The sequence below is a fragment of the Sceloporus undulatus genome, chromosome 1 (genome assembly GCF_019175285.1).
Source record: "Sceloporus undulatus isolate JIND9_A2432 ecotype Alabama chromosome 1, SceUnd_v1.1, whole genome shotgun sequence".
NCBI lineage: Eukaryota > Metazoa > Chordata > Lepidosauria > Squamata > Phrynosomatidae > Sceloporus > Sceloporus undulatus.
Window position 1 is genome coordinate 69,910,177 of NC_056522.1, and position 26,998 is coordinate 69,937,174.

The 26,998-nt window shown below is 40.3% G+C and overlaps 1 protein-coding gene across 9 annotated transcripts in view; it reads left to right on the forward strand.

The window, feature by feature from the left end:
- The window catches only part of SIPA1L2 (signal induced proliferation associated 1 like 2), a 125,355-nt gene that overhangs the window by 28,535 nt on the left and 69,822 nt on the right, over window positions 1-26,998 (forward strand). For 8 of the 9 annotated variants that reach the window (XM_042449893.1, XM_042449838.1, XM_042449901.1 and 5 more), the window contains exons 2-3: window positions 14,413-16,093; window positions 24,288-24,421. In XM_042449893.1, the coding sequence (XP_042305827.1) occupies window positions 14,632-16,093; window positions 24,288-24,421 (1,596 nt within the window). In that variant the 5' untranslated portion in view covers window positions 14,413-14,631. Of the gene's footprint in view, window positions 1-5,290; window positions 5,409-14,412; window positions 16,094-24,287; window positions 24,422-26,998 lie in introns of those variants that run through there. The other variant, XM_042449847.1, reaches the window with a different exon arrangement.

A 26,998-nucleotide genomic window follows, 5' to 3' on the forward strand; every position in this document is an offset into this window, starting at 1 on the left:
AGTCGTCAAAAGGTGGGTATGCTTGTACAGTCGGCCCTCCTTATACGCGGATTTGCCAAGCGCGGATTTGAGCATATGCGCATGGCAAATCCGGAGTTTTCCCCAATGGTGGCGCGTGTGCAGTGTGCCGCCATTGGGGACAACTTCCCTCACCTCCCCTCTCCTCCCCCAACTCTTCCCTCTCTCCCACCCTCCCTCCTTACCTTTTTTCACGTCACTGCTGCCGCCGCTGCCGCCCACAGCCGTAGCAGGGGGAAAGCCGGGTGGGAGTTTTGAGGCCAAGAAGCCTCCAGCCTGCCACCTGGCCCTTCGTGGCGGCGGCGGCAGTGGAGGACCAGTGCCAGAGGCCTCTTCGGCCTCCTCTCCACCACCGCCACCAGCAACCTCTGTACAAGGGCTGGGTGGTGGGCTGGAGGCCTCTTGGTCTCAGTCGCACTTGGCCCTGCATCGAGGTGCTGGCGGCGGCGGGGAGAGGAGGCAAAGAGGCCAGGTGCTCGTCCTCCTCCTCCTCTCCACTGCCATTGCCAGGGGAAAGGCCAGGTGCTGCTCCAGGAGCAGCAACCGGCCTTTCCCTGCCTGTAGCAGCGGAGAGGAGGCCGAGAGGCCCAGGTGCTCATCCTTCTCTCTCCTCTCCGCCGCCATTGCGGGAAAGGCCGGGTGCTGCTCCTGGAGGCTCCGAGAGAGCAACCGGCCTCTCCCCTGGCTGTAGCGGCAGAGAGGAGGAGGAGGACAAGGCGTCTGGGGCCTCTTTGGCTTCCTCTCCGATGACGTGCCCGCACCTCGATGCTGGGGCCGAGTGGCGGCTGGAGGTCAAGAGGCCTCCCGCCCACCACCCGGCCCTTGCACAGAGGCGGGTGGTGGCTGGCGGCGGCGGAGAGGAGGCCGAAGAGGCTCTGGCGCTGGGTCCTCCGCTGCCGCCGCCGCCACCACAGAAGGGCTGGGTGGCAGGCTGGAGGCTTCTTGGCCTCTAAAACCCCCACCCGGCCTTCCCCCCTGCTACGGCCGAGGGCGGCGGCAGTGGCAGCAGCGACGTGAAAAAAAGGTAAGTAAGGAGGGAGGGCACGCCGCCATTGGGGACAACAGGACTTGAAACATACGCGGATTTTTGGTATACGCGGGGGGGGGGGTCCGGAACGGATCCCCCGCGTAGACCAAGGGCCGACTGTACAATCAAAACAGATGAATGGGAAGTAAATAGTTCAAAATGTGGCAAAATGTCAAGTAGCAATCCAAGTCTTATTAACCATCCAAAGGAAAGAGAATCATTCCCCCTAAAAGGTGATGACAATAAAGGGTAGTCCTCGAGGACCCCACTGGGTGCCAATGAGCCCCCAACTCCTGCCAGCCAGGTGTGTGTGTGTGTGTGTGGGGGGGGGGGGGGGCTTTAGCTGAAGGTGATTTGGTTGTCTTCCCTCAAAAAGTTACCTTCCCTGTACATTTACAAATTGTACAAAAAGGCATCAAAGTGCCAAACTACAGCTTTTATCTTTGATTATTAAAACCATTTGGTATTCTGTGTGAGAAAAATAGTTGGGGGATTGTTTGCATTTTGGAGCACAGAACCGGATTACTCTCCTGAAACTGTTTTTCTATAGAATTGTATTATTTCAGACAATTATTTCAGAGTTTAGATCATATAGAAGGATGAATTGTTGTTGAATTTTAATTCACATAGTTTTTCAAAGAAGTCTACTCCTATTAGCTATACAGTGCGCTCGCGCCAATTGCGGGCTTGCAATCTATGCTTTGAGCTTTTGCAGATGACAAGCCCTGGCTTTTTTAATGGGCGTGCGTGCATACAGCGATGCAAATAGGCACAAGCGCCCATTGAAAAGAGTGGGACTTAAGGTCCCACGTTTTTTGCTATTCACGGGGGAGTCCGGAATGAATCCCTTGTGGATAGCAAGGGCATGCTGTATTTATTTATTAGTATAGTTCCTAAATTTTCTGTTTAGTTCTGAAATAACAGTCTGAGTTCTTTGCCATATTTCCAATCAGGTAGATTTTTTTAGAAAGGATATGAAGTCGGTAATGGGCTGGATGAGGGAAAACCGACTCAAATTGAATCCAGAGAAAACAGAGGTACTTGTGATAGGTTCCCCTGGTCCAGGAATGGCGGTGGTTCCACCTGTCCTGAACGGGATCACGCTTCCTGTGAAGGACTCCGTGCGCAGTCTGGGGGTGCTTCTTGATTCGTCCCTTCACCTTACAGCTCAGGTGAATGCGACGGTCAAGAGCACCTGTTATCAGCTTCGGCTTATTCGCCAGCTGCGCCCATACCTGGCCCAGAGAGACCTTGAAACGGTGGTACATGCTCTGGTAACCTCTCGATTGGATTTCTGCAATGTGCTCTACATGGGGCAACCCTTATATCATACTCGGAAGCTACAGATGGTACAGAATATGGCAGCCAGACTGGTCACTGGTACTTCCAGGGCCAGCCATATTACACCTATACTTAAAGATCTGCATTGGCTGCCCATCCGCTTCCGGGCACAGTACAAGGTGTTGGTGATAACCTATAAAGCCCTATATGGCTTGGGCCCAGGATACCTGAAGGACCTCCTCTCTCCATACATTCCGCCCCGCACCCTCAGAACTTCTGGGCAGCAACAAGCTGTGTAATAATTTCAAAGATGCGCTTACTTTCCATTTCCAGATTTAGTACTGTATTTTCTGTCAGGGATGATGGGAGTTGTAGCTCTTCACCTCTGGCTCAAACTCACCACCTTGTTACGCACCGGCGCTGACCAGTTTTGGTCAGTGGTTAAAGCTTTGCTCTAAAGCAGCAGAGTTACAGAGAATAGGCTGAAGACCCCGACAAACTCTCCAAGCCTTCTCACTCTTGCTTCCACAGAAGTCTTCACACTTCTTCAGGATCCAGCTGGCTCTTGTATCTTCACCCAAGACACCAGACAACTCAGTAGTCTTATATAAAAGATCTATTTTATTCTACTATATACAGCTCCAAAACTATCCAATACAACTCAACTATCCACTACTACCCAAAAAATACATTGGAATTCATAGCCATTATTATAGTCATTGGAAAATACCACCCACTCTTGTCAGTTTCCACCCAGTGGGCGTGTACAACCATTTCATTGGTTCTCTTGGTTCATCCCACAATTAATGATTTCATCATTTCACCTTGTCCACTTAACAATTCTCAGGTGTATTCAATTATCCACTTTGCATTTCTGTCCTTGGATTTTAGGACTTGTTAATTACATTACTTATTATACCTGTGTGGCTTCTGATTGCTTCTGCTGAGTCATCCTGACTCTCACATACAAGTTTTATTTCTTTCACTGTATATCCCATGTTGCTTTTTCCTTAACATTTTCAAATGCATTCCTGTACTCCTATAGACTTTGCAACTTCATTTTCAGAAATGGTTTATTTAGAATTTCTGAGGTTATATGGCTTTAGATTTGTTTCCAAACAAATGATTTCCAGTGATGCAAATAAACTGATGTCATGGTTTAGTCCCACGTTTTGTGTATGCTAATGTGCTTGGCAGTTGGTACTTCTGTCTCAAGAGGCACTGAAGTGTAGATTATGCTGCAGCTGTATGCTTCACAATGAAGTCTTATGAGCAATCAATTTATGGTACTCTATATTTAGCTGGATAATCTTGGATCTGTATTACATATTGATACAATCTAACATACAGTGGATGTGTAATAATGCTGTGAAAAAACACTCCTAAATGAATGTGTGTGGTGTGCTTGCACATCATTTCTGGGTTATGGAGACCCTAAGGCAGTTCTTCTCAATTATTTTCTGTCATGCCCCCCCTAGGAAGAAGAAAACAATTCCCCCCCCCCCCCCCCCGCGTGACTGTAAATAGTATCATTTGTCTATAAAATTGTTATAAGTTCTTATGAGGGGCCTTTAACCCCAAATACAGTTTTTCTGGCATCTCATTCAGTATTTATTATTATTATTATTATTATTATTATTATTATTATTATTATTATGGTTGTAAAGGACTGGCTTGGGATGTTGTTTCATTTTAAAATTTTTATACAGTTTTATTTTTAAAAAATGTATTTTATTTTAAAATAGCTATCTATTTTAACACTTTAATTCCTTTTCAATTTAATTCCTTTTTAATGCACCTCTTTTCTATGTTTTTAATTGTATTGTTCTTTTAATATTGTGAAGCCGCTCTGAATCCCAGTTATAGGAAATGAGTGGGATACAAATAAATAAATAAATAAATAAATAAATAAATAATAGTTTGTTTGTACAGTGCCATAAGTTTACATGGCGCTCTACAAACACAATCAATTCAAAACATTAAATCCTGCCAGGGCCGTATAATCTAAGGAATAATAAAATATAAAACTATATAGTTATAAACAAATTATGTGGGTAAAGTGCATTGCTATAAAAGCAACTAATACACATAATCAAATATAAAATTGAATGAATGAACGAATGAAATCTGGATTAAAGGCTTTCTTGTTTTCTAAAGCATTTTGAACTTTATTTTAATACTCTTTTTATAATTTTTATAGTTGAATTCATTCATTCATTCATAGAAATGTAATATTATAAAACAACATTACCTGTCTAATTAAAAAGATTGTATGTGGAGCGCTGTGTAAATTTACAGCGCTTTATAAATAAAGGTTAATAATAATAATAATTAAAATAAAACTTCCAAACGCTTTAGAAAAACAGGAAAGCCTTTAATTCAGACTTAAAACTAACATGAAAAGAGGCTGTTATCATCATCATCATCATCATCATCATCATCATCATCATCATCATCATTTTATTTATTTATATTTCTCCAAATATAGGGACTCAGGGCAGGAAACAACAAATTTAAAACAACAACATTTTCAATATTTTCAAAAACAAAAGCATTAAAATATATAAAAAGTTTAAAAAATCTACATTAAAATGTAAAATGTGTTAAAAAATCGATAGAAAAACTCTATACTAAAAATAAAATACTTTCCAGCCTTCAGATTGCAGGGCTTCCCTTACAACTAAGGACTTTTTCCTAGTCTGCTTCAGGCAGCACAGTATGAGGGGGCGGCCCTGACTTTAGAAATTAAAAATATTATATATGATATATAATATATTTCTTCCAAAAGCTGGTGTGACTAGAAAACTACATTTCCCAGCATGCCTCCCTCCCTTCCTACATAAGGGACCTGGATTGACGATGTCATCATTTTTCCTGACTGACACTTGGGAGAGCCAATAGTTGTACACCACCCACCCTGTCGCAGCCAATCAGAGGGTGGCAGGAGGAGCTGTGAGGCGGGGAAGTCTTAAAGGGCCAGCAGCAGAATAAAGTTGCGAGGAGAGTTGCGTGTAAAGGAGATATTTGTTGCAGGGCGGAATAGCTCACCTTTGCAGAGGATGGAGCAGGAGGCTCCTAAAAGGTAATAGTTGGCCCTCCTGTCTCTCCCAGAAGAGGTCGAGGCTTTGTTTTGGGGACTAGAGAGGAGACCTGCCTAGGCCCCAAGCCTTGGGGAGCCTCCTTTCTTTCAGGTCCTCGTGCCCCCCTTTACGGAGCCTCGCGCCCCCCCTGGGGGGCGCGCCCCACTATTTGAGAAACACTGCCCTAAGGTGAATCTATCACAGAAATACTGTGATTTTACTTATCAGTCTATAAGATAATTGTAATACAAAGATAATTTATTGTTACACAAAGATATAATAATCTTTAGGTGAGGAAAAAAAAACTTATTTTTAACTCTAATATACAGTGGGCCCTTGGCATCTGCTGGAGTTTGGTTCCAAAACCACCCCCATCCCCATGGATACCAAAATCCATGGAAGCTCAAGTCTCATTATATACATTTGCATAGTAAAATGGTGTCCATTATATAAAATGGAAAAATCAAGGTTTGTTTTTGGAGAGAGAGTGTGTGTATATATTTTCAAGCTGTGGATGGTTGAAATTGTGGATACAGAGGGCCAGCTCTAGATGGAAACTGGTTATCATGGTAGAGAGCATGAATTTAATTTACTTGTATGTATACTTTCATGGTTGGCATCCATAGTTTTTTGTGGGTTCTAGAGTTTCTTCCTGACATTTCGCCAGCATCTGTGGCTTGCATTCAGAGAATGTGTCTGTGTACTCATTAACTGCAGGGTTGCAAGAGAGGCACACTGTCTCATTCTAAGAAAAAACAATTTTTAAGCAGACCTCTCCCCTTTTTAGATTTTTATTTTCTTTTTACTTCATTATTTACTTTTTACTTAATTATTAATCTTTTTAGTGATCATATGTAACATTAAGTCCTCTTAGTAGTCACAGTAGTCTGTTTTTATTGTTAAAAGACAATATTTATGTGCAATAGGTGACAAGATGCAAAGGAGAAGACCCTATAGTTCTAATACTTTTGTAAAAGAAGTAATTGGACAGATGCACATCTTTCACTTAGTAATGATAAATTTTATCCACCTAGATAATCTTTACCACAGTTCCCCAACCCCATGGTTCCCTTTCTTGCTTAAGGATATAAAGACTCATTGTCAAATATTCTCATCCTTGATGAGAAAGGAGGTTGAGGAAAAAATTTCAGCACTTGTTTTATGTATTGGGACATTGTACAAAACAGTATTTTATGCAGAACCATGCAGGAAAATCCTGACATCCAAACAAAAAACAAAGCAAAAAACAAACAAACAAAACAAAACAAAAGCCAACAACAATCCAAAACCCATCCCTCAGAAACTCCTATAATATTTCCCAGTGAGGAGAAACCTTTTGATACCTTTCATTCTTGCTTAAATGTTAAAAGTACCAGGCTCTCTTTTTTCTGTACATTTTCTGTACAAATGTTCTCATAGGAAGGTGAAAGCAATCCTTAGCACAGTTGGAAGTAAGAAATTGGTGAGGCTTTATTCAGCTTTACAAGGGTGTTGGGTGGTGATTCCATTGAACTGAGAACTTAATGTGAATAGCTGTGAGTTAGAATGAATTTATAATAACCACAAGAGCATTTAGTCCTCTTCTCCCCTGGAGTTCAGAGAAAGCTCAGCAAACTTCTTCAGGAAAAACAGCACACTATTCTCCTCCTTTTTAGGACACAGAAAATGCAAATAATTTCCCAGATAAACTAAACAGTTTACTTGAAATAAGAAATCTTATTTTTAGCAGTCAAATAGAATGGAAGACTAAATACTATCTTCTTGTGTAGTTCTAGAATGCTCCTGTTGGGCCTGGAAATACCATATATACTCAACTATAAGTTGACTTTATGTATATGTTGAGGATAGATTTTGGGGGCTAAAATTATGAATTTTTATATGACCCATGGATAAGTCAAGGGTAAAGTGTAGGAGCATGTAACAAAGGATCCAAAGGATGAAGCAAAGGGTAAAGTGTAGGAACATGTAACAGAGGATCCAGAGGATGAAACAAAGGAAAACAGTGTCAAAGAACTTAATTCCAGCAGGCATAATTGTTTATGCTGACACTCACAGTTGGATGGATGAGAGCATGGAGGAGGGTCAGTTCTTCCAGGATAGATTACACTCTTGCCTTTCACCATAGAATGCTTCCTTTTTTAAAAATAAGAGTTAAAGTACAATGCTTATATTGAGCCATAAGTAAGTCGTCTTAGATTTTTGGGGGCCAGTTTTTTGACAAAATTTTCTAGATTTATACATGAGTATATATAGTATTTCATAGAGCCGGGGTGCAAGACTAAAACCATAATAATTTTATTAATGTGAGGGAGCTATGCTATATCATGCACATTAATGGAAAATTAAGGCTCTAATTTTGCTCTTTTCTTTTTAATCTATTATTGATTACCCCTGTGCCCATGGAATTTTCTCTTTTCTGAACCAGCCTTGCAGCAAATTTAGTTCAAGAAATAAACCTGATGGCTAATTTTTGAGCTACCATTTAATGTGTTGTAGCCACAATCCCCCCTGCTTCCTCCATCCCATATGAGTTTACTTTGATGTTACATCACTGATGTGAAGATCATTGATACTATCAACATTTCTCCCCATGCAAGAGATCTATTGAACAAGTCTCTGGAGCAAATTGTTATGCTCCTCACTTTTTCGTACCCATCTGTTATTCTCTTTCTTTCTCCTCTCTGCAACTGATGCTAGACCATTTTTCTGTTTCCTATTATTTTAAAAACTATGTTCATTTCTCTTCCCTTTGTAATCATGACTCTTGTTTGCTAAGATCAATAAAGTGCCACCTTGAGGCTTTTGAAGGAAAGGCATAATATAAACAGAACAAATAAATAAAGAACAAAATTTATCAAGTGCTGTCCCAACAGTTCACATGTAGAGGTAACCTCAAATGTAGATAGGCAGGTGCAGCTTGGCTAAAAGAAGCTGGGGGGAAATGTATTTGCTACTGAAAATCTATAGAGGAAATGAAGTGCACCAATGAAATAGCATTTACCTAATCCACCCTCCATTTTTAACCATCTTTTTCAAGCCTTGGTTTTTCTCCAAAAATTAGGAAATAACCACATATTATGGCTGCCTTTGAATGTTTCCTGACTATTGTTTAAGATGATATGATGCAGACCTGTATATCCCAGCCTCATTACCCCTCTTCTGGCACAACCACAAGGAGGGAGATGTGAAGTTTCCCCAGTTTAGCATTGAGTCTTATCCCTAAATTGTAGTAACTGGTGTACTGAGAAGAAAAGAAAAATCTTCATAAACCATGATTTAGGCCAGTTATAAGACCATTGTTGAAAAAGCCCTCTCGGGATCCCACTGTATTGGGCAATTACAAGCCAGTTTCTAGTATGGGCAAGATACTAGAAGGTGTATTGGCTATCCAGGGGTTTCTGGATGAGATGGATTCTCTAAATCTATTTCAATCTGGCTCAAGCCTGGCTATGAGACAGAGACAGCTTTGGTTGCCTTGATTGATTACCTGTGCTGGGGACTGGCAGGGAGAGGGTGTCCCTGTTGGTTCTGCTGACTTCTTAATGGATTTTGATACCTGGTTTTCACCTTGATGAAATGGGACTTGGAGGCACTGTTTTACAGTGACTCCATTCCTTCCTGGAGGGGTGGTAGGTTCCTCTTATATTATGTAATATATGCATAAAGCTACAGGGAGAGGTTGTCCAGAATTTTGGAGTCCAGTGCTATCAGTATTTGAGTCGTAGTAATAATAATAATAAGTTCTAGAATCATAGAATCCTAGAGTGGAAGAGACCCCAAAGGCCATCCAGTCCAACCCGCCTACCATGCAGGAATACACAGTCAAAGTACTCCTGACAAATGGCCATCAAGCCTCTGTTTAAAACCCTCCAAAGAAGGATATTTTATCGCTCACCAAGGCAACATGTTCGACTGTTGAACTATACTACTCCTTTCCACCTCAATCCTAGGAAGCTGTCTTTGTCCTAAACTAAGAGCAGTAATGGATTGAATGAGGACAGTCAAATTGAAATTTAATATAGACAAGACATATAGGCTCCCGGTCAATCTAAAGACAGATCAAGAGTAGGGTTTCAGCCCAGATGAGATTGCACTCCTCCTGAAAACTCAGGTTTGCAGCTTGGGTGTATTCAACTCTGAGCGTGGAAGCCCAGGATCCAGAAGTGGTCAGGAGCAGCATTTGAATAGTTAAAGCTTGTGTGTGAGCTGTTCTTGTCCCTCAGGATGTCAGATCTGGCCATGGTAGCATCTGCCTTAGTTGCACTGAGAATGCTATAAAATGCTCTTATGTGGGGTTGCTTTTGGAGGTTACTGTACTCAGAAAGTTCGGCTGGTCCATAGAGCTGCAGCCGGATTGTTAACTTGGGCTAGCTGTAGGGAGCACACAACTCTCTTGCTGCAACAGCTTCACAGGCTGCTGACTTCTTTCCAGGTACAATTTAAAGTACTAGTTATGACCTACCTCTACAAAGCTCCACATGAATTGGGTCCAGGTTATTTGAAGGACTGTATCTCCCTATATGAGCTTACCGATGTCAGAGTTCATGCTCAGACTTAATATAAACTGCAGTTAAAAACAGAATTGAAAGGTTCCCATCCCCTCCTTGTGGCCATGACCAGAAAAAGGGAAGGAAAGAGGAATTTGACATAGCCAGGGTTTGTGCCTATAAATTACTGTAATATCCAAACTAGGCCATTGACTGTTAGGATCATTTGGAATTCCCCAGGGCACCAAAATAGGCAGAACTGCAGCCTCATATTATGCAAGATTGAGATCTTTAGATAAAAGATATGTGACTGGTTGGCAGACATTAAAAACCAGATGCGAAATAATAAGAAAGAGCAGTTTAGTAGTGAAAATATACTTTTTACACAAAGGGACTTAAATTTCATCTGGGGTGGGGAAGGTGAAGCCCTGGGTCCTCAGTGGTCCCAAAGGTTGTTTTGCAGCATTCAGTCCTCCACATTCCCTGTTCTGTTGTTTTTTTCTGGCCAAAAAAGGTGAATTGCTTCTCCTGGGGCCCATATACACTGCACAATTGTAGTGCTATTATTCCACTTTAACTGCTAGTGTTCACAAACTGTGGAATCTTGGAGTTTGTAGTTTGGTGAGGCACTGGAGTGCTTTAACTGAGAAATTTAAATGTCCCTCCCTAAACTGCCAATCCTAGGATTTCATAGGATTGAACCCTGGCAGTTAAAGTGAAATAATAGTGCTATAATTCTGTAATGTGAAAGAGCCCCTGGAAGAGGCATGTCACCTTTTAAGTAGGTTGCAGCCCTACTTAACTCTGGTTAACAACAGAAACAATGTGCTTTTTCAAAACCATAAGGCAGCATCTGGGGAAGTGAGTTGTATTGTTTTGCTTTCTGGTATTTTTGGCAGTGTGTATGGCCATTAGAAGGTCCCAGGACACAGATTTGACCCCTTGGCCCAACTGCAGTTGTTTAGTCCATGTCTTATACTTGTCAGTTTGAAAACACAGAATTCTGCTACGAGTCTAGCAGTGTAGCTATGGATGGGGGGGAAGGATGAAAGCATTGCCTCCCCAGTAAAAATTCTGCTCCACTATGAAAATTTTCCTTCAGTCCCTGAATTTCTAGCATCACAGTAATTTAAAACTTCCATTGAGCAATAATAATAAAGCAGGATAATTTCCCAAGGGGATGCAAACAAACCAAATATAAGAATTCTGGTTGTGAATGATTTTCATTGTCCCACTCTGTGCCATTTAGGGACTCGAGGCAAACTCTAAGGGTGGCAGAATTCTTATTTGACGATGAAATGCCCTCATCTCCCCCATCCACCCTCTGTAGCTATACCCCGTGCTAGCCAATGTAGACTAGCTATACTAATAGTCTAATGTGTAAAGAGACTTCTTACAAGATAGAGGTACACATGACTCTTTTGAGTTCCTAAACCAGACTAGGAAGATATTTTCACACAAAGGAAAGGATGGGAGGACTCTTCTTAAAATTCAGAAAGGACATTGAGAAACTGGAGCGTGTCCAAAGGAGGGCGACAAAAATGGTGAAGGGTCTGGAAACCATGCCCTATGAGGAACGACTTAGGGAGCTGGGGATGTTTAGCCTGGAGAAAAGAAGGTTAAGAGGTGATATGATCGCCCTGTTTAAATATTTGAAAGGATGTCATATTGAAGAGGGAGCAAGCTTGTTTTCTGCTGCTCCAGAAAACAGGACCCGGAACAATGGATGCAAGCTACAGGAAAAGAGATTCCACCTGAACATTAGGAGGAACTTCCTGACAGTAAGGACTGTTCGACAATGGAATGCACTCCCTCGAAGGGTGATAGAGTCTCCTTCCTTGGAGGTCTTTAAACAGAGGCTGGATGGCCATCTGTCAGGGATGCTTTGATTTGGATTTCCTGCATGGCAGGGGGTTGGACTGGATGGCCATAGTGGTCTCTTCCAACTCTATGATTCTAATAATCAAGACTGATTTGTGCCTGATTGAATTGTTAACCATGACATCAACTAGCATGTGGCATTAGGAGCAGCATGCTGTAGTAATACTTGTAGTCCCAGCTGTATCACATTGTAGCATAATTAGTATAAAACCCTTCCCTTTAAAATTGTCTATGTCTTTAATATAATAACTGTAACGATTATTTGTTCCGGCTGCAGCTTTGTGTGCATTTGGATTCTCTTTTTAAAAATTCTGCTCTTGAACAGGTTTTAGTTTCACTGAGAAATGCAAGGTTAACAGGGATGGCTCAGCTTTAGTTTAGGCCACAATGTATAGAATTTCCTCTTTGCCACTAGCTGAATTTCTTCTTTGCCATATTCTAGGTTATCCCTTCTGACTGCTGTAAGCACAACATTGCAATGAAGCTTATTAAAGTTACTTTGTGTTATTTATTTATTTATTTACAGTATTTATATCCCATTGAGTAAAATTCCTGAGTTCAAGACATTATTTCTACCAGCTTGGCACAGTGGTTTGAGTGTTGGACTACAACTCTGAAAACCAGGGTTCAGTTCTCAGCTTGGCCATGAAACCCACTGGGTGACTTTGAGCAAGTCACATGTTCTCAGCTGCAGTGGAAGTCAATGGCAAACCTCCTCTGACAAATAGTGTCAAGAAAATCCCATGATAGGTTTGCTTTAGGTTGCCATAAGTTGGAAACGACCTGAAGGCAGACAGCAGCAGCAACAACAACAATATTTGAATTTATTATTTTGCAAAAAAAATATATATCCAAGAACCTGCTATTTATATCTGTCATTGTATGGTAGAAGGTTTGGAACTTGAATGGTTCTGCTTGTCTCTAAGTGTATGCGTATGAGCCATTTTTTAGAAGATGGCAGAACTGAAATTCTGTCCCTCTTTTATTCTCTCAGCCCACTTGCTGCATATGCCATTTGCTTAGGGGAAATAAACCTAGCCAAACTTTTCTCTAGTTGAGAATTATGTGCTAAACTTCCTTTAAACGTGTGTACACTTAAAGAAATGTATATACATTTAGACGAATGCTAATGTGCTTACCTTTCAAAAATTGCTCCTTGCAGACCTATAGTCTGGGGAGAAGTACTGATTTTTCCATGGTTCTGAGTCCTGTGGCTATAGGAAATCCTGCAGATGCAAATAAAGATGCACACACAGCCTATAGGAGTTTTCAAAACACACATTCAAGCCTATTTTACTTGCTCTTAACTTTTGAAATGTGAAAGATTTTACAATAGCTTATATTTTTTTAAAAATTTAAAGTTTGTAAGCCACCCCCATGTTGGGGAAGAGACATGATGATAATCATGATGACCATAATGAATAAATGTGAATGCTGTGAAAATGTAATCATATATGCATCATAAATAAATATATTCTCATCTCCTTTTCCAATTATTAAGGTATTATTTAATGCAGTAATTTTGTAATTCTGTAATATTGTCCTGTGATAATTATCTCTTACTATAGGATGGTCTCAAATGTGTATTTTGAATATTTATTTTGGTTTGGGACAAAAAGAACAAGTCCACTTCATATGTCACAATCTCTGTCTGAGATACCATGGTGCAGTAGTGTTGATATTCTAGTTTCTTATAGTAGTTTCCTATTATATTTGAACAAGGAAATGTTGGTTTAAAGGTTCTCTTCTCTTGTCCTTTGAGAACATGATTTTATTCTGGTCTGATATCTTCATTTGAAAGGAGGCCATAAACTATAGCTGCTTGGTTTGGACATCGCAGGAAACCGGTTTAAAAATTGGGTATCTTCATTAAAGCTGGATGTGTATCAGAAACAGGTGCATGTGAATGTCTGGTTCTTTCTTAGGCTTAACAAACAAAGCTTTCATGCTGCAAACCCAGTTCTGGAATGCAATAATGCTCTTCTCATTTATATACATTATAAAGTTGGATGGTCAAAGTTGTCACTGTTGTATACATTGTGAAACTGCCTTCTTACTATAACAGAAAAAGGAACAGTACTGTAGTATAATGAAACTGAAGAAGATTATCTATCCCTTTCTATAGTACTTAATGTATGTCATATCCTTGAAATGCATCCTAATGGTTTACTTGTGTACTTGCTACGGTCATGTGAATTTTTGCATTTCAGAGCCAGTTTTGGTGTTGACAGGGTTGTATGTTCATTTTAGACTATAGGCTAAAATATGTTAGCTATGGCATGAATATTTTTAAAATGATCAAAACCATTTATTTAGTGTTGTAAAACCCTGATAAAAATAATTGACTAATAAAAATCTTTGCAGTTCAGGACTTATTCTGCAGCAGATTTTCACCAGGTTGGTTTGGGGTGAAAACAGCCATGTTTTCTTTACAAACAATCTTTTGTGGAAATTTTGTGCAGATTAAGTCCTGAATTGTGAATAAGCTTCAAGGGCTGTGTGGTCTTCAAAGAGCTTATAATAAGGGGAAGAAAATTGCTAAAGTTGCTTGTTGTTTTCTTTGAGGGAAAAAACAGTGAAGAATTATATCCTTAGGATATATATTAATTGATTTTCTTCTTTCTTTTTTAATGTACAGGTACGTGAAATAGAAGTGAAGTCATGCCAAATTTGGTCTTGATCTGAAGTTAAAAAATTCAGGAATGAGAAATGAGTTCTACCAAAATATCTTCTGCAATGGCTACCTGAAAAATATATAGAAACATTATGGCTCTCTTTCAAATATAAAATGGAAGTGCTAGATCAATAGTGCTAGCCTTGAAGATAAAGCTTAACATTATCTTGCTGCTGTTTGGATATGAGTGATCCAAAGTCTTTACAAGAAGAAAAACACAAGCCTGGCAAAGCATCTTCAAAGACCAAGGAATCAGCAAGAATTATGCAATCTGATGACTATTTTGCCAGAAAATTTAAAGCTCTCAATGGTAATATGGGCCCCCCTGTTTCTCTAAATACAACCAACAAAGGTGAAAGTAGCAATCCGACCAATGGTACTCCAGCTGTGCCCAAAATGGGGGTCCGAGCCAGAGTATCTGAATGGCCACCTAAGAAAGATGGTGTCAAGGAATTAAGCAAAGCTCCTTGGGAAAACAGGGTTGCAACCAGTTATGAGAGTGTTGGGTCAGTAAATGGTGACCAGAATGAGGGGCAGCAAAAAGAACATACTGATTTTGAATTTGCAGAGGCCAAGTATGCATTAGGAGACATTTTTATGCATTCTCCACATAGGGGTCTTCACCCTATAAGGCAAAGAAGCAACAGTGATGTTACAATCAGTGACATAGACTCTGAAGATGTCTTAGACCAGAATGCTGTTAACCCGAATACAGGAGCAGCTCTTCATAGGGAATATGGAAGCACTTCATCAATTGATAGGCAAGGCTTGTCTGGGGAGAATTTTTTTGCAATGCTTCGAGGCTACAGAGTAGAAAATGTTGAGCATAAAACACACATACCATTTGGATTTCCAGAGTTTTTCCACTGTGACCCCACAATTTCTCCAAGTCTTCATGCTGCAGCACAAATTTCCAGAGGAGAATTTTTCAGAATTTCTGGACTGGACTACATGGATAGTGCTCTGCTTATTGGTAGAGATCGGGATAAATCTTTCAAATGGAGACTGAAGTCAGAATCTGTAGAAACATCTCTCTTCAGAAAACTGAGAACTGCTAAAAGTGAACACGAAACTCTTAAATTTTCCTCTGAGCTAGAGGATTGTAGACATGAGAAAAATGTTCATCCTTGGAATTGTCAGAAGTGTTTTGCACATTACGATGTTCAGAGCATTCTTTTTAACATAAATGAAGCAATGGTTGCCAGAATTAATGTGGGGAAAAGAAAAAATATAACCACTGGGGCTTCGGCTGCCTCACAATCTCCAGTGGTATCAGGCCAGATTGGAAGCTGTGAATCTCCTTTGGGAAGTAAAGAGGATCTCAATTCAAAAGAAAACCTAGATGCTGATGAAGGTGATGGGAAAAGTAATGACCTGGTACTGAGTTGTCCTTATTTCAGGAATGAAACTGGTGGGGAAGGTGATAGGCGGATTGCACTCAGCAGGGCAAACTCAGCATCTTTTTCCTCAGGAGATAGTTGCTCTTTTGAATCTTCACTAAGTTCACATTGCACAAATGCTGGTGTTTCTGTACTGGAAGTACCCAGGGAGAATCAGCCAATTCACAGGGAGAAAGTAAAACGTTATATTATCGAACACATTGATCTTGGTGCATATTACTATCGAAAGTTTTTCTATGGAAAAGGTAAGCAGTTTTCTCCAGAACTTTTCACTCTTGGGTTTCAGAAGAATTAATGAAATTTTTGGATAAGCTTTATTAAATGGAAATAATCATATATTAAAAAATAGAACTTGATTAGAAGACACCATTGTTATGGCTCTACTGCATAAAATAGAAATTACAATCTGTTTAGCTGTTTAATATTCAGCTGGTATGCTTGTCTTCAGAAGTCATGTTATGTTTTTACATACTATTGTTATGTTACTCTTGTATCATGCTCTTATCATTTCATTTTACATATTTATACATGCTCTTGTCATGTCACCAGGGCTCTTTTTCGCAAATAAACATGAAAATTAAAGGTATGAACAATGTTATTTAGAGGATTATTATGTAATTGATAGTTGAAATGTCTTTGTTGAGAATAGGAAACAAGCAAAACATTATGGCATCTGTAAAAAATACCATAAGCAACATGCTCTTATTCACTTTGTAGTATATTATACAGACACACCAATTAACGTTATGAGGCTTTAACATGTATCAAGATGTTGTGCCAAGTTTTTCTTTTCTATTACCTTGTTCTAAGGATTGTTAAATAGTCACTCAGAGAGCCAGTGATGTGAAGTGATTCATAGGGTTTCCTTAGGGAAAGAATGCTCAGAGGTACGTTTACCAGTTCCTTCCTCTGAAATATAGCCTATAGCACTTGGCATTTTTGGTGATCTCCCATCCAGATACTAACCAGAGCTTATCCCGCTTAGCAGACAAGATCAGATGGGATCTGTTGCCTAAGAGTGCACAGTATTAAAGAACTGTTGAATATCTTCCTTGTATTTTGGTTCAGTGATTGTATTTCCCTGAAGACAAGTGTTGTGTCAACCTTTCTTAGAAGTAAAGTAGGTTGAGTGTGTTCTTATCTGTCTACCAGTTTCTCTTTTATATTAGCTATGTAAAATACCCTTCCAAAGATGAAATAACATGGTTTGATTTTTACAATTCAAACTTTGCTATTTGAATAGTATAGGTGTGTGTACATTGTCTCTGTAAATATTGAGAACATTCATTAAACTATTTTCACAGAAATATCTATTTCTTTACCTATTTTGTGTCAACTTCAATTGGAACTAAGGGAGACATATTGTTAAAATATTCTTAAAAATCATTAAGAGATACTAATGCCTTTTGAAGAGTAACCACTTTTAGAATGGAAACATGACTGGGATTTGCAAGCCCCCTTAGATACATTAACATAATAGACGATGTAATATTTTTAATATCAGTTCTTCAAGGTGTGTGGTGTTAGGGTTTTAAGAATATGATCCTTTTCCTCTATGCTTGGACTGTAGTTTTATGGATACCACATAAAAGTTCAGTAGAAGCTGTGAAATATTTCACAGTATAGGAGGCAGAGGCTCTTTCACACTTCATTGTATTTACAAACTTGCTTTTTTCTAGTTATTTTGTTAGTAGTGCTGGGTGAGGAAAGAAAGGGGATCTGTATGCCATGTTCTTTTGAGGTTTATGGGGTGTACACTGTTTTCCATGGCCAAACAAATAACCATCCCATAAACCTATAATAAATCTTTTACCTTTTAAAGAATACTTTGCATTTATGTTTCTATCAACTTTTAATTGACAAATGTGATGGTAGCAAGAAGGCAAGGAGGCCTTGCATGAATGATACCTTTTTGCTCTATTCTGTCTATTTAGAATAAATACCTTTCTTTAAAAGTATCTGCTGTCTCTGCTCCTGTACACGTGTCTTAGCTCGGTTACTGCTTGTTCAGGTTAGCAAGGGAAGGAAACTATAAGTCCTTAGCAAGGCTCAGTGTGTGCTAAGGGGAATTGACTGGAGATTCACTGGGTGGTGGCAGCTTGACTAGAGGATCTCAAGAGGTCTCATTCAGCTCAGCAAGGAACGAGAATAGAGACCCAGGAGACTCTAGGGGAATTTTAAGGGATCCCCTGGAACTAAGGCCAAGAACAGGGTGGCTGTGTTGGCAGTTTGGACCCCAGAGATCATCACATGGTAGACAGAAATAAAAGTAGTATCGGCATCATAGACTAGTAGGGCTGCAGCTAGAACAATTGTGTCAAAAGTTTGACATGTTAAAATCATTTATGTTGTCTGCAGGAAAGAGAGATTAATGTAATAAATCCTTGGCGGGTTACAAACCGCCATTAAGGACGTCCTGAGGACGTCCCAGTTTGAAAAAGGGACGTCTCTTCTAGACGCCCCTTACCCTAACACAGACTCAGTCCGTACAAAATGGCGGCGCCCTGTTCATATGGGCACCGCCATTTTGACGTAGCGGACGCTCTGCATCCACACGTGGCGCACCAGAAGTGACGCCGCGAGTGCGCCCTTTGGCACTCGCGGTGCCTCTTCCGGGGCCTGAGAAGGAGCGCGATTTCCGCGCTCCTTCTCTGCAGCGTCCGGGAGCCACACCGTTTAAAGGCTGCAGTTCCCGGACACTGCAAGCGGAGGCAGAGCCAGACCGCTGCTTCTCAGCGGTCTGTAACGCGCCCTTGTCTTATACTTGACTCAGAAGTGTGTAAAAGATGAAGCAGTGTTCCTTCACTGAGTCCTACAGTCTAATGAAACAAGACTGGAAGGGAAAGAAAATGAATAGGAAGAAAACTATAAGAAAGGGGGTGCAAACTACTGGTTTATTAAAACTGTTACTTGGCAGAAGCAGAAGGTCAAGGAGAAAATATACTTTGAGACACTTTCTGAAAGAAGTAAGAGCAGAAGATTTTGGAAATTGGAGAAGGGGGAAAGAAAAAAATTACAGTGATGAATAAATGACTGGAATATCATATACAGTAGATGTAATACAACATCAGTCTTAAAACAATTGCATTGAGTGTCAATACATTTCTGGTCTGAATTCAAGATGTTTCAGATGATATTCAAAGCCCTAGGGCTTGGGACTTCAGTAATTGAGGGAGTGCCACTCCCTATATTTGCCTGAGATCTACTGCTGTGGTCCTTCTCTGTGTCCCACCAGTGAGGTTAATACACTGAGAGGACATCACAGCTGTGACACCCCATTTGTGTCACTTGGAGGTTGATTGCCACCTACACAGACTTCATTAGGCATCAAGTGAAAACACAGCTGCTTGTTAACATCATTGGGCTTAACGTGCTTACTTCGAAATGCTCTGTAAATGGTTTTAAATTATTTTAAGCATTTAAATCTGTTTTAACCTATTAACCTGTTTAACAAGTTTTACTCCATTCAGATTGAGACAGTGGTGCTTTCTGCACCGGCATTTGGGACGTCCTCCGGACGTCCCATTTTAAAAAAGGGGCGTCTCTTATAGACGCCCCTGGGCCTAGTACGGACTCCGTCCATACAAGATGGCGCCGGCCCTTCTACATGGTCGGCGCCATCTTTGCGTATCGGACGCTGAGCGTCCGTACGCGTCGCGCCGCTTGTGACGTAGCGAGCGCGCCCCTGGTGCCTCGCTACGTCGCAAACGCGATGGAAAAAGAAGCTCCATTTTGGAGCTTCTTTTTCGGTCCGCGCGGGAGTCGGGCCGTGTAAAGGCTCCGGCTCCCCCGCGGACCTACTGGCAGCGGCGGCAGACCGCCGCAAAGCGGCGGTCTGTACCCCACCAGTGTGATATAATGGTTTGAGTGTTGGACGAGAACTCCAAGATACCAGGTTTCAAAAACCTGCTTAGCCTTGAAAGCCCACTGGGTGACCTTTAGCAAGTCACATTCTCTCAACCTTAGAGGAAGGCAATGATAAACCTCCTCTAAATAAATCCTACTTAGAAAACTTTGCAATAGGTTTGTCATGAAATGGAGATTAAGGTGCAGGACAGACCGTCCAAAAAAGATGGTCTTCTGGTGCCCAGCTTTGATCTGTGGGGAAGCCGCAGTCTCCAGACTGCAGGACTTCCCCGCAGACCCAAAACCCCCGCAAAAAATGAGTTCTTCTTGCGGCGCCATTATGACACCACAGTGCGCCAATGGTGCACTTGAGACGTCACAATGGTGCTGCGACATGCAGACGCTAGGCATCTGTCACGTAATTATGGCAGTGCCCATCTGTGTAGGGCGCCCCCATTTTGATGCCTTGTCATGTGCGAGGGGCATCTAGAAGCCCCGCCCCTTGCACGTGGGGAGGACGCCCTATCGCACCCATCTGGACTGGGCCTAAGTTTTGTTTTTAAAATAGTTATAAACGAGCCCTTATCCTGTTTTGATTTTTAGGGGCAGCATCTAACCCATTGTGTATAATGACAGTAATACAATGGATAAAATTCCTTAAAATGTCTAAAATTCCAAGTTAAAATGTAATGTCATACAGGAATGTTTTTGTTTCTTAGCAAAAAGATTGGAGCATTGGTACCATTGCCAAATGAGCCTCTTTAGGGAAGTATTCTATAGGCAGGACATCTGTACTAACAAAGCCCTTTTCTCTTATAATGCAAACTCTGGAGAACTGAGACATAGCAATAGCTTCAGAATGTTGGTAAAGAGGACAAAAAGAAAGAACAGATAACCATTTTGTTAAATTTGAAACCAAGAAATGAATTGAAAAAGAAAAGCTTAAGATACATATGGGAAGGAATCACAATGCCTAAAATAATAAAAAAAAGAGTTTGCAAAGGGACCTTGCAGCACCTTTGAAGACTAACTGGAAGACAGAAATAGATAGCATGAGCTTTTGTAGACTTGAGACTACTTCTCAGATACATAAAAAGATTAGAGAGATTTTGTAGCACCTTTGAGACTAACTGAAGGAAAGAAATTGGTATCATGAGCTTTTGTAGACTTTGGAAGTAGACTGAAGTCTGAAAGCTTATGCTGCCAATTTCTTGCCTTCAGTTAGTCTCAAAGGTGCTACAAGATCTCTCTACCTACTGATTCTACAGATTAACACAGCTATATCTTTGAATAAAAAAGAGAGGATCATGTAGATTAATAGGGTGGTCGAAAAGTTGAATAGGTCAACAAATTCAAAAGTTATCTCACAGAGGAAGCAGGAACAGAAGGGGACAATAAGCACAAACAGAAAAAAAATATCAGTATAGATAACAAAAGCAAGTAGGAAATAAAGGGAAGAAATCTCCCATTATATTCTGACTCTTAAGATAAAGTTGGGGAGAAGACTGTCTGAAATGACAAAAAGCTATAGAATTAATCATATTCCTGTGGAAAATTGTAAACCCTTCTTGACTCAGAATTACTTCAGGCTTCTCCCACTATCCATTTGAGATTTTCAACATTTTTCAAAATTATGATCAAAGAGGAAATCCCTTTAGGTGATGCCTTGATGAAAATTTGTTCCTGTGTGTTTTTAATATGGTTCTGCATGATTTAACTCCCTGGCTGGGATCTGTAGAAATGGGTGCAATCTGTGGACTCTGCATGGATTTATTTTGTCTCTAGCGTGTATGCATGCCTATGTGTGCGCGTTAGTGCTGTCACCATGGAGTGCATAGTCTGGACATCTCACAGCCCGCAGCTGTGGATGATTGCTTTTCAACTATATATTAAAGCAAACTTGCAATTGCCCTCTTGGCTGCTGTATCAGTGCTATTGCATAGTTAAACAGACCTATTGCAAACAGGACTGCATTACAGTACACACACACACCTGCATAAGTTGCCAACAGGATTCCAGTCAGAATATCCTGAATTTAACTGAGAACTAATCTTGTGGAATGTTTGAACTCTGAAAGAGGAAAACAAAGTAATTGATAGTGATATAAATTTAGGACTGAAGAAAGAAGAAAGGATTTGACAAAAGTGCAGGTAGCAAAGGAATCAGTGTTTCCACAATTTATGTAAGGTTTTTTTTTTTTTACTCAATCTTTCAGACAGGGTCTAATAGCAAGTTATAAAGTTTCAACCCAAAATGCATAAGCATAACTTCTGGTTTTGTTCATAATGTGAGTAGAATCATTAAATCAATGGCTTACACAAATATTGACTTAACAAGTTCCTGCTGATTTGTTGATTGTATTCCAGTTGGAACTTAACAATTTGAGTTAGGTCCAAAACACACTGCAGAATTAATCCAGATTGAGACTACTTTAACTACACTGGCTCAGTGTTGGAAATATTGGGAATTGTAGTGTATTGTGTCATCACAGCTCTCTGACAGAGAAGGCTCACAAAACTACAGTTCCCAGAATTCTGTTGCATTGAGCCAGGGCAGTTAAATTGGTCTCAAACTGGATTATTTCTGCATGTGTCTTGCACCTTAGTTCATAATAAAACATAATTAAAATAAACTGGCAAAATGAGTAGCATGAAACAAAACAGTGGCTAGAGCAATTCTACCATACTGGGGTGGGAAGAAGAGATTCTTTGATGAATTAATTGCCACATGCTATGCTTACTGTTTCACCTTGGCCAGCATGCCTCCTCTTTCTTCCCTCCAGTTCCTTGAAGTAGTACATCAGGTGTACTATCAGAACAGTTATTTAATATGTTAGGGGAATAAAAGATTTTGGATCTTGTGGGTCCACACCCAACCCAATATATGTGGCCCTTTTCATCAGTTGAACATGTCTGCTAAGACATATACACTGATGGTATTTTCCACAAATTTACAGGAGAACCACTGGTGGTCTGTCATTCTGTTGGCATCCTCACTTCTCATCCGGTGGAGTTGCACTTATGCCACAACTTATAAGTCTTTAGAAAATCTCATCTTCCTAAAACAGATGTGTGTGGAGGAGGGGGGAATTCAGGGAAAAAAATCCTGGGCAGGATCTTGAAAAGGGCTTAGAGAAGATGTTCTTTTGGGGAAAAGAAGAGAGGTAGGCTTTTCCCTTGTCCTCCTCCCACATTCAGTGAACATATAAGTAGAATGACAAAGAAATCAGTCTTATTTCTATAATTGTTAAAATGACGAATGTGGTTACATGGCTGCTTATTGCAAAGGTTATAGAAAATTTAATTGCTTGAGTATAGTTAAATAAGAAAGTTGTGTTCCACCCCCCCCCCCCCCCCAATTTAGAGATTCTTAATCAGTTGTACTGGTTAGGTAAACTTTTGGATTTTAATGTTCTGAGATAAAAACAGTGTAAATCAGTACATATTTTCTTGATAGAAATTGTCGCATATTCAGATATGCCAGTATATAGATAAATGTGACTAGTCTAGGAATAGTTGCATGTTCTTTTATTGCATAGGAAGTCAGAAGGAAGTGTAGGGTCTGATGGTAGATGTTTAGATAATTTGCAAAAAATTGGAAAAGATTTTTGACACTCAGTTATTTAACAACTAGAATAATAAAATGTTTCCCTTATTGTCCCAAATTATAGTGGTGAAATAAAGAAATCCTGGAATAACCAGAATTGGACTTTACTTTTAAAGACTGGTTACTCCGTTCATTTCTGGTATTCAAAGCCAAATTCATGGGCCAAGAATTCCTTAATTTTAAGTGTATTATGTACTAAGCCTCTGTTGGAGGAGCCAGTGGTTTTAGTTAAACATTACATTTTGGAAGTCTGAAGTCGACCTATCTTGGCTTTATTAAACTGAAATGTCCTATGTGAAGTCGAAGGCTTTCATGGCTGGCATCTATAGGTTTTTGTGGGTTTTTCAGGCTATATTGGTAGTTAAATTTGTTGTCTGTTATCAACTAAACAACCATCTAGGTCAGGGGTAGGCAACCTTTTTGAGCCGGGGGCCGGGTTGCTGTCCCTCAGACAACTGGGGGGCCGAAGCCAAAAAATAAATAATTAAACATTTTTAAAAAATTTTAAATAAATAAATAAACCAGGACAAATGTAGGACAACATTTTCAAATGGTGGACACTTTTTTTTAAAAAGTGGAGGACACGCAAAAAAATTTGCTGATTTTTTAAAAAATGTTAATATAAATGCATGTTTCTGAGGTGTCTATAGACAATTGCCCCCCTTGTCCCTGCACGCGAGAGGCCAAAGGCCCCGGCGGCAATCGGCGGCAGAACCGGGCTGGGGCCGGTCCCAAGGCCTCGCCGGGCCGCATCCGGCCCGCGGGCCGCAGGTTGCCTACCCCTGATCTAGGTTGAACAGATGTCCTGACACTTGAATACACTCATATTTTTGTTGTGATTGTTTGCCTGCTCATCAGGCACAATGAAAGAATATGGCCAGTGGGAAGAAGGGAATGTCTAATCTCAACCAGTGACACTCATGTGAAGAAGAAGGAAGCATCTGTCAGTCTAATATTTCATTATTGTCTTCTATTTATGTACTACAGAGCACCAAAACTACTTTGGAATAGATGAAAATTTAGGACCAGTAGCAGTCAGCATCCGGAGGGAGAAGTTTGAAGATGCAAAGGAAAAAGAAGGTTCACAATTCAACTATCGTGTAGTGTTCAGAACAAGTGAGGTAGGGCTTCTGTACTGTTCCAGAATTAGGATGATGGAACAGAAATAATAAATTCACCAAGTTATTTTTATTCCTCATTGGATTTCTATTTTTGCATGTGGACATCCCTGACCCACATGTATGCAGCTGCCTGGAGAAGGAACTAGTCTAGATGCCAGGACCAATGATCTAGCAGTCACCCTTTTCCTGACCATTTTATAGGTAATCTGAATACCTGGACACATGAACACCCACCCCTGTGCGCCTAGAACCCCAGAATGAGGAGGCATTGTCAGGTAAAAAAGGATATGATTAAAAGTCACCCACTTTCCTCCCTTGCCCAGTATGCACAATCAAGATAAACGACATGGAGGTCCTTTATATACAATTGCTAAGCAAAACACACTTTAATGATTTTAAGTATATTCCCCTTCATTTTAACAATATTCTGAGATAATAGTGCTGGATTTGCATCTATTACAGATTTAGGCCTTAATGAGGCTAATCTGTGGGATAAAGTAGAGGTCAAACTCATACAATAATTTGTATGTTATCTGAGCAATCCAAACCTGTTCTCAGGAACACAAGTACAGAAAGGTAACTCATTACATCAGTGACACTTTCTCCAGCCACTATGAGTCATGGAAATCACAGCCACACACACCTGCAGTTGAACAATTTGGACAGATCCCTTAAGGTTTTTTAAATAATCTCTTTGTTAGCTAGTTTTAAAATTCTTTAACTCTAACAGTCATTCTGTTTTGAGAGAAAGCAGAGCATAAGGAAATGTCAAACGTGTATCTTGCCAACAAATTCCAACTCCTTCAGAACCCCCAATTGGACTTAAACCCCCCCCCCCATTTTATGTAATATAACCCTGATTTCCCCCCCCCTTAAAATGATTCTGTACCCGGAGGAGCAGTGGCTAATTCTAGAATCCAGCTCACCTGTGAGATTAGAATATCCGTTCTGTTTCTTATTGTCATGTCTGTATTGTATTAGTTTCATATTTTTAACCTAGAGATCCCATACCTTTCTGTACCATTTGTTTTCAATGGCTTCTCAGTTTTGTAACAGATTTCCATTTTGTTTCTTTGAGTATATTATTTTCAGGTTCTCCAGCTCCTCTTAAATTTTTTGTAGGCTGAGAGCAGCACTTAAGACAAAAACCTACGTATGTTTACTTCCAAGTCCCAGTAAATTCAGTGGGACTGATTCCTATGTAAATGTGTGAAAGATTGCAATCTTAATTTTGTTTTCTGTACCAATGATTTTGTGACTTGTAGATAGAATGGGGTGGCACTCAAAGAATCAAAACATACAGTATCTGGCAGTTCATTTCCCTCTTAGTTATAAGCTACTATAGAATGGACCTTGGTGAGTTGGTTATAATTTTCAAAGACAAACAGATGGTGAGCCTGAAAGTACAGAGGCAGCAAATGGGCAGCATAAGTATGACTACAGATGCTTGACAGAAGAGGATTACAGAATTCTAAGCTGGCTTGGGAACAGAGTTTTGGAGGAAGAGTGCTTTGGAAAAAAAATTGGAGAATTGAGACAAGAGTAGTGCTTTAAAAACACTGTAAATCATTATTAATTTACTTGTGATCTTTGAATTTCAGGCTGTTTAACTTGTATGCATACAGATTGCTTAAAACACAACAGGGTACTGTATTTTATTGCTGACACAAAACTGAGCATTGTGTTCATGGTTAAAAATAATGGCATATGAAATAACAGAAGCAATGAGAATCAAGCCTCATACAATTTTAGATAGATTCTTGCATATTTTAAATCTGGTTGTCTAGTATAAACTACAATTGAAGTTATTTTTTCATTTTTTTTCTGCACTTATTAATTGGCCAAGGGAATCCTATCTTTATGAAAAGTATTCATAAAATGTATTATTATGAAATCTTACTAATTCATAGGGGGCATTCACACACTTTTTTTTTTTTTTGAACTGGGTGATGCAAATCACCTGTCACACATTCCAGGTTTGCTGTTCACACTATGGAACCACATCTTTTGCAAACCACATCTCTCCGGGTTTGGTTGCTCCCTTGCCCTACTCACCAGCACTCCTCAGACAGCCAGAGGGTCTTCCTTCTCCTGCCACGTGAGGCAGAATTGTAATTTTCCAATGAATGCCAGGTACTGAAGGCTGGATTTCAGAGGAAGGAACCAGCAAAACCACCTTAGTCTTCCTTGACTCAGAGAACCTCTTGAAATGTAGGATGTTGCCAGAAGCCGGCAGGCAACTGGAAGGGGCACAGGCACACACACATACACACACACAGGCACACACTTATGTGATAGATCTACGCACACACACACATATGAGAGAGAGTGTACACGTGTGCATGTCCCTTCAAGTCACCTGCCAGCTTCTGGCAACTTCCTATATTTCAAGAGGGTTCTCTTAGGAAAGGGAAAGTCAGAGGTAGTTTTGCCAGTTCCTTCCTCTGGAACCTGGCCTTCAGTCCTCCTTTTCCAGGATGTGTCCTCCATTGTCATCTTCCATGCAGGAGGAATTCCAAAATGTCCTCCATTTTGAACACCACTAAGAAACAGAAATGTATACATTTAGGGGAGTGT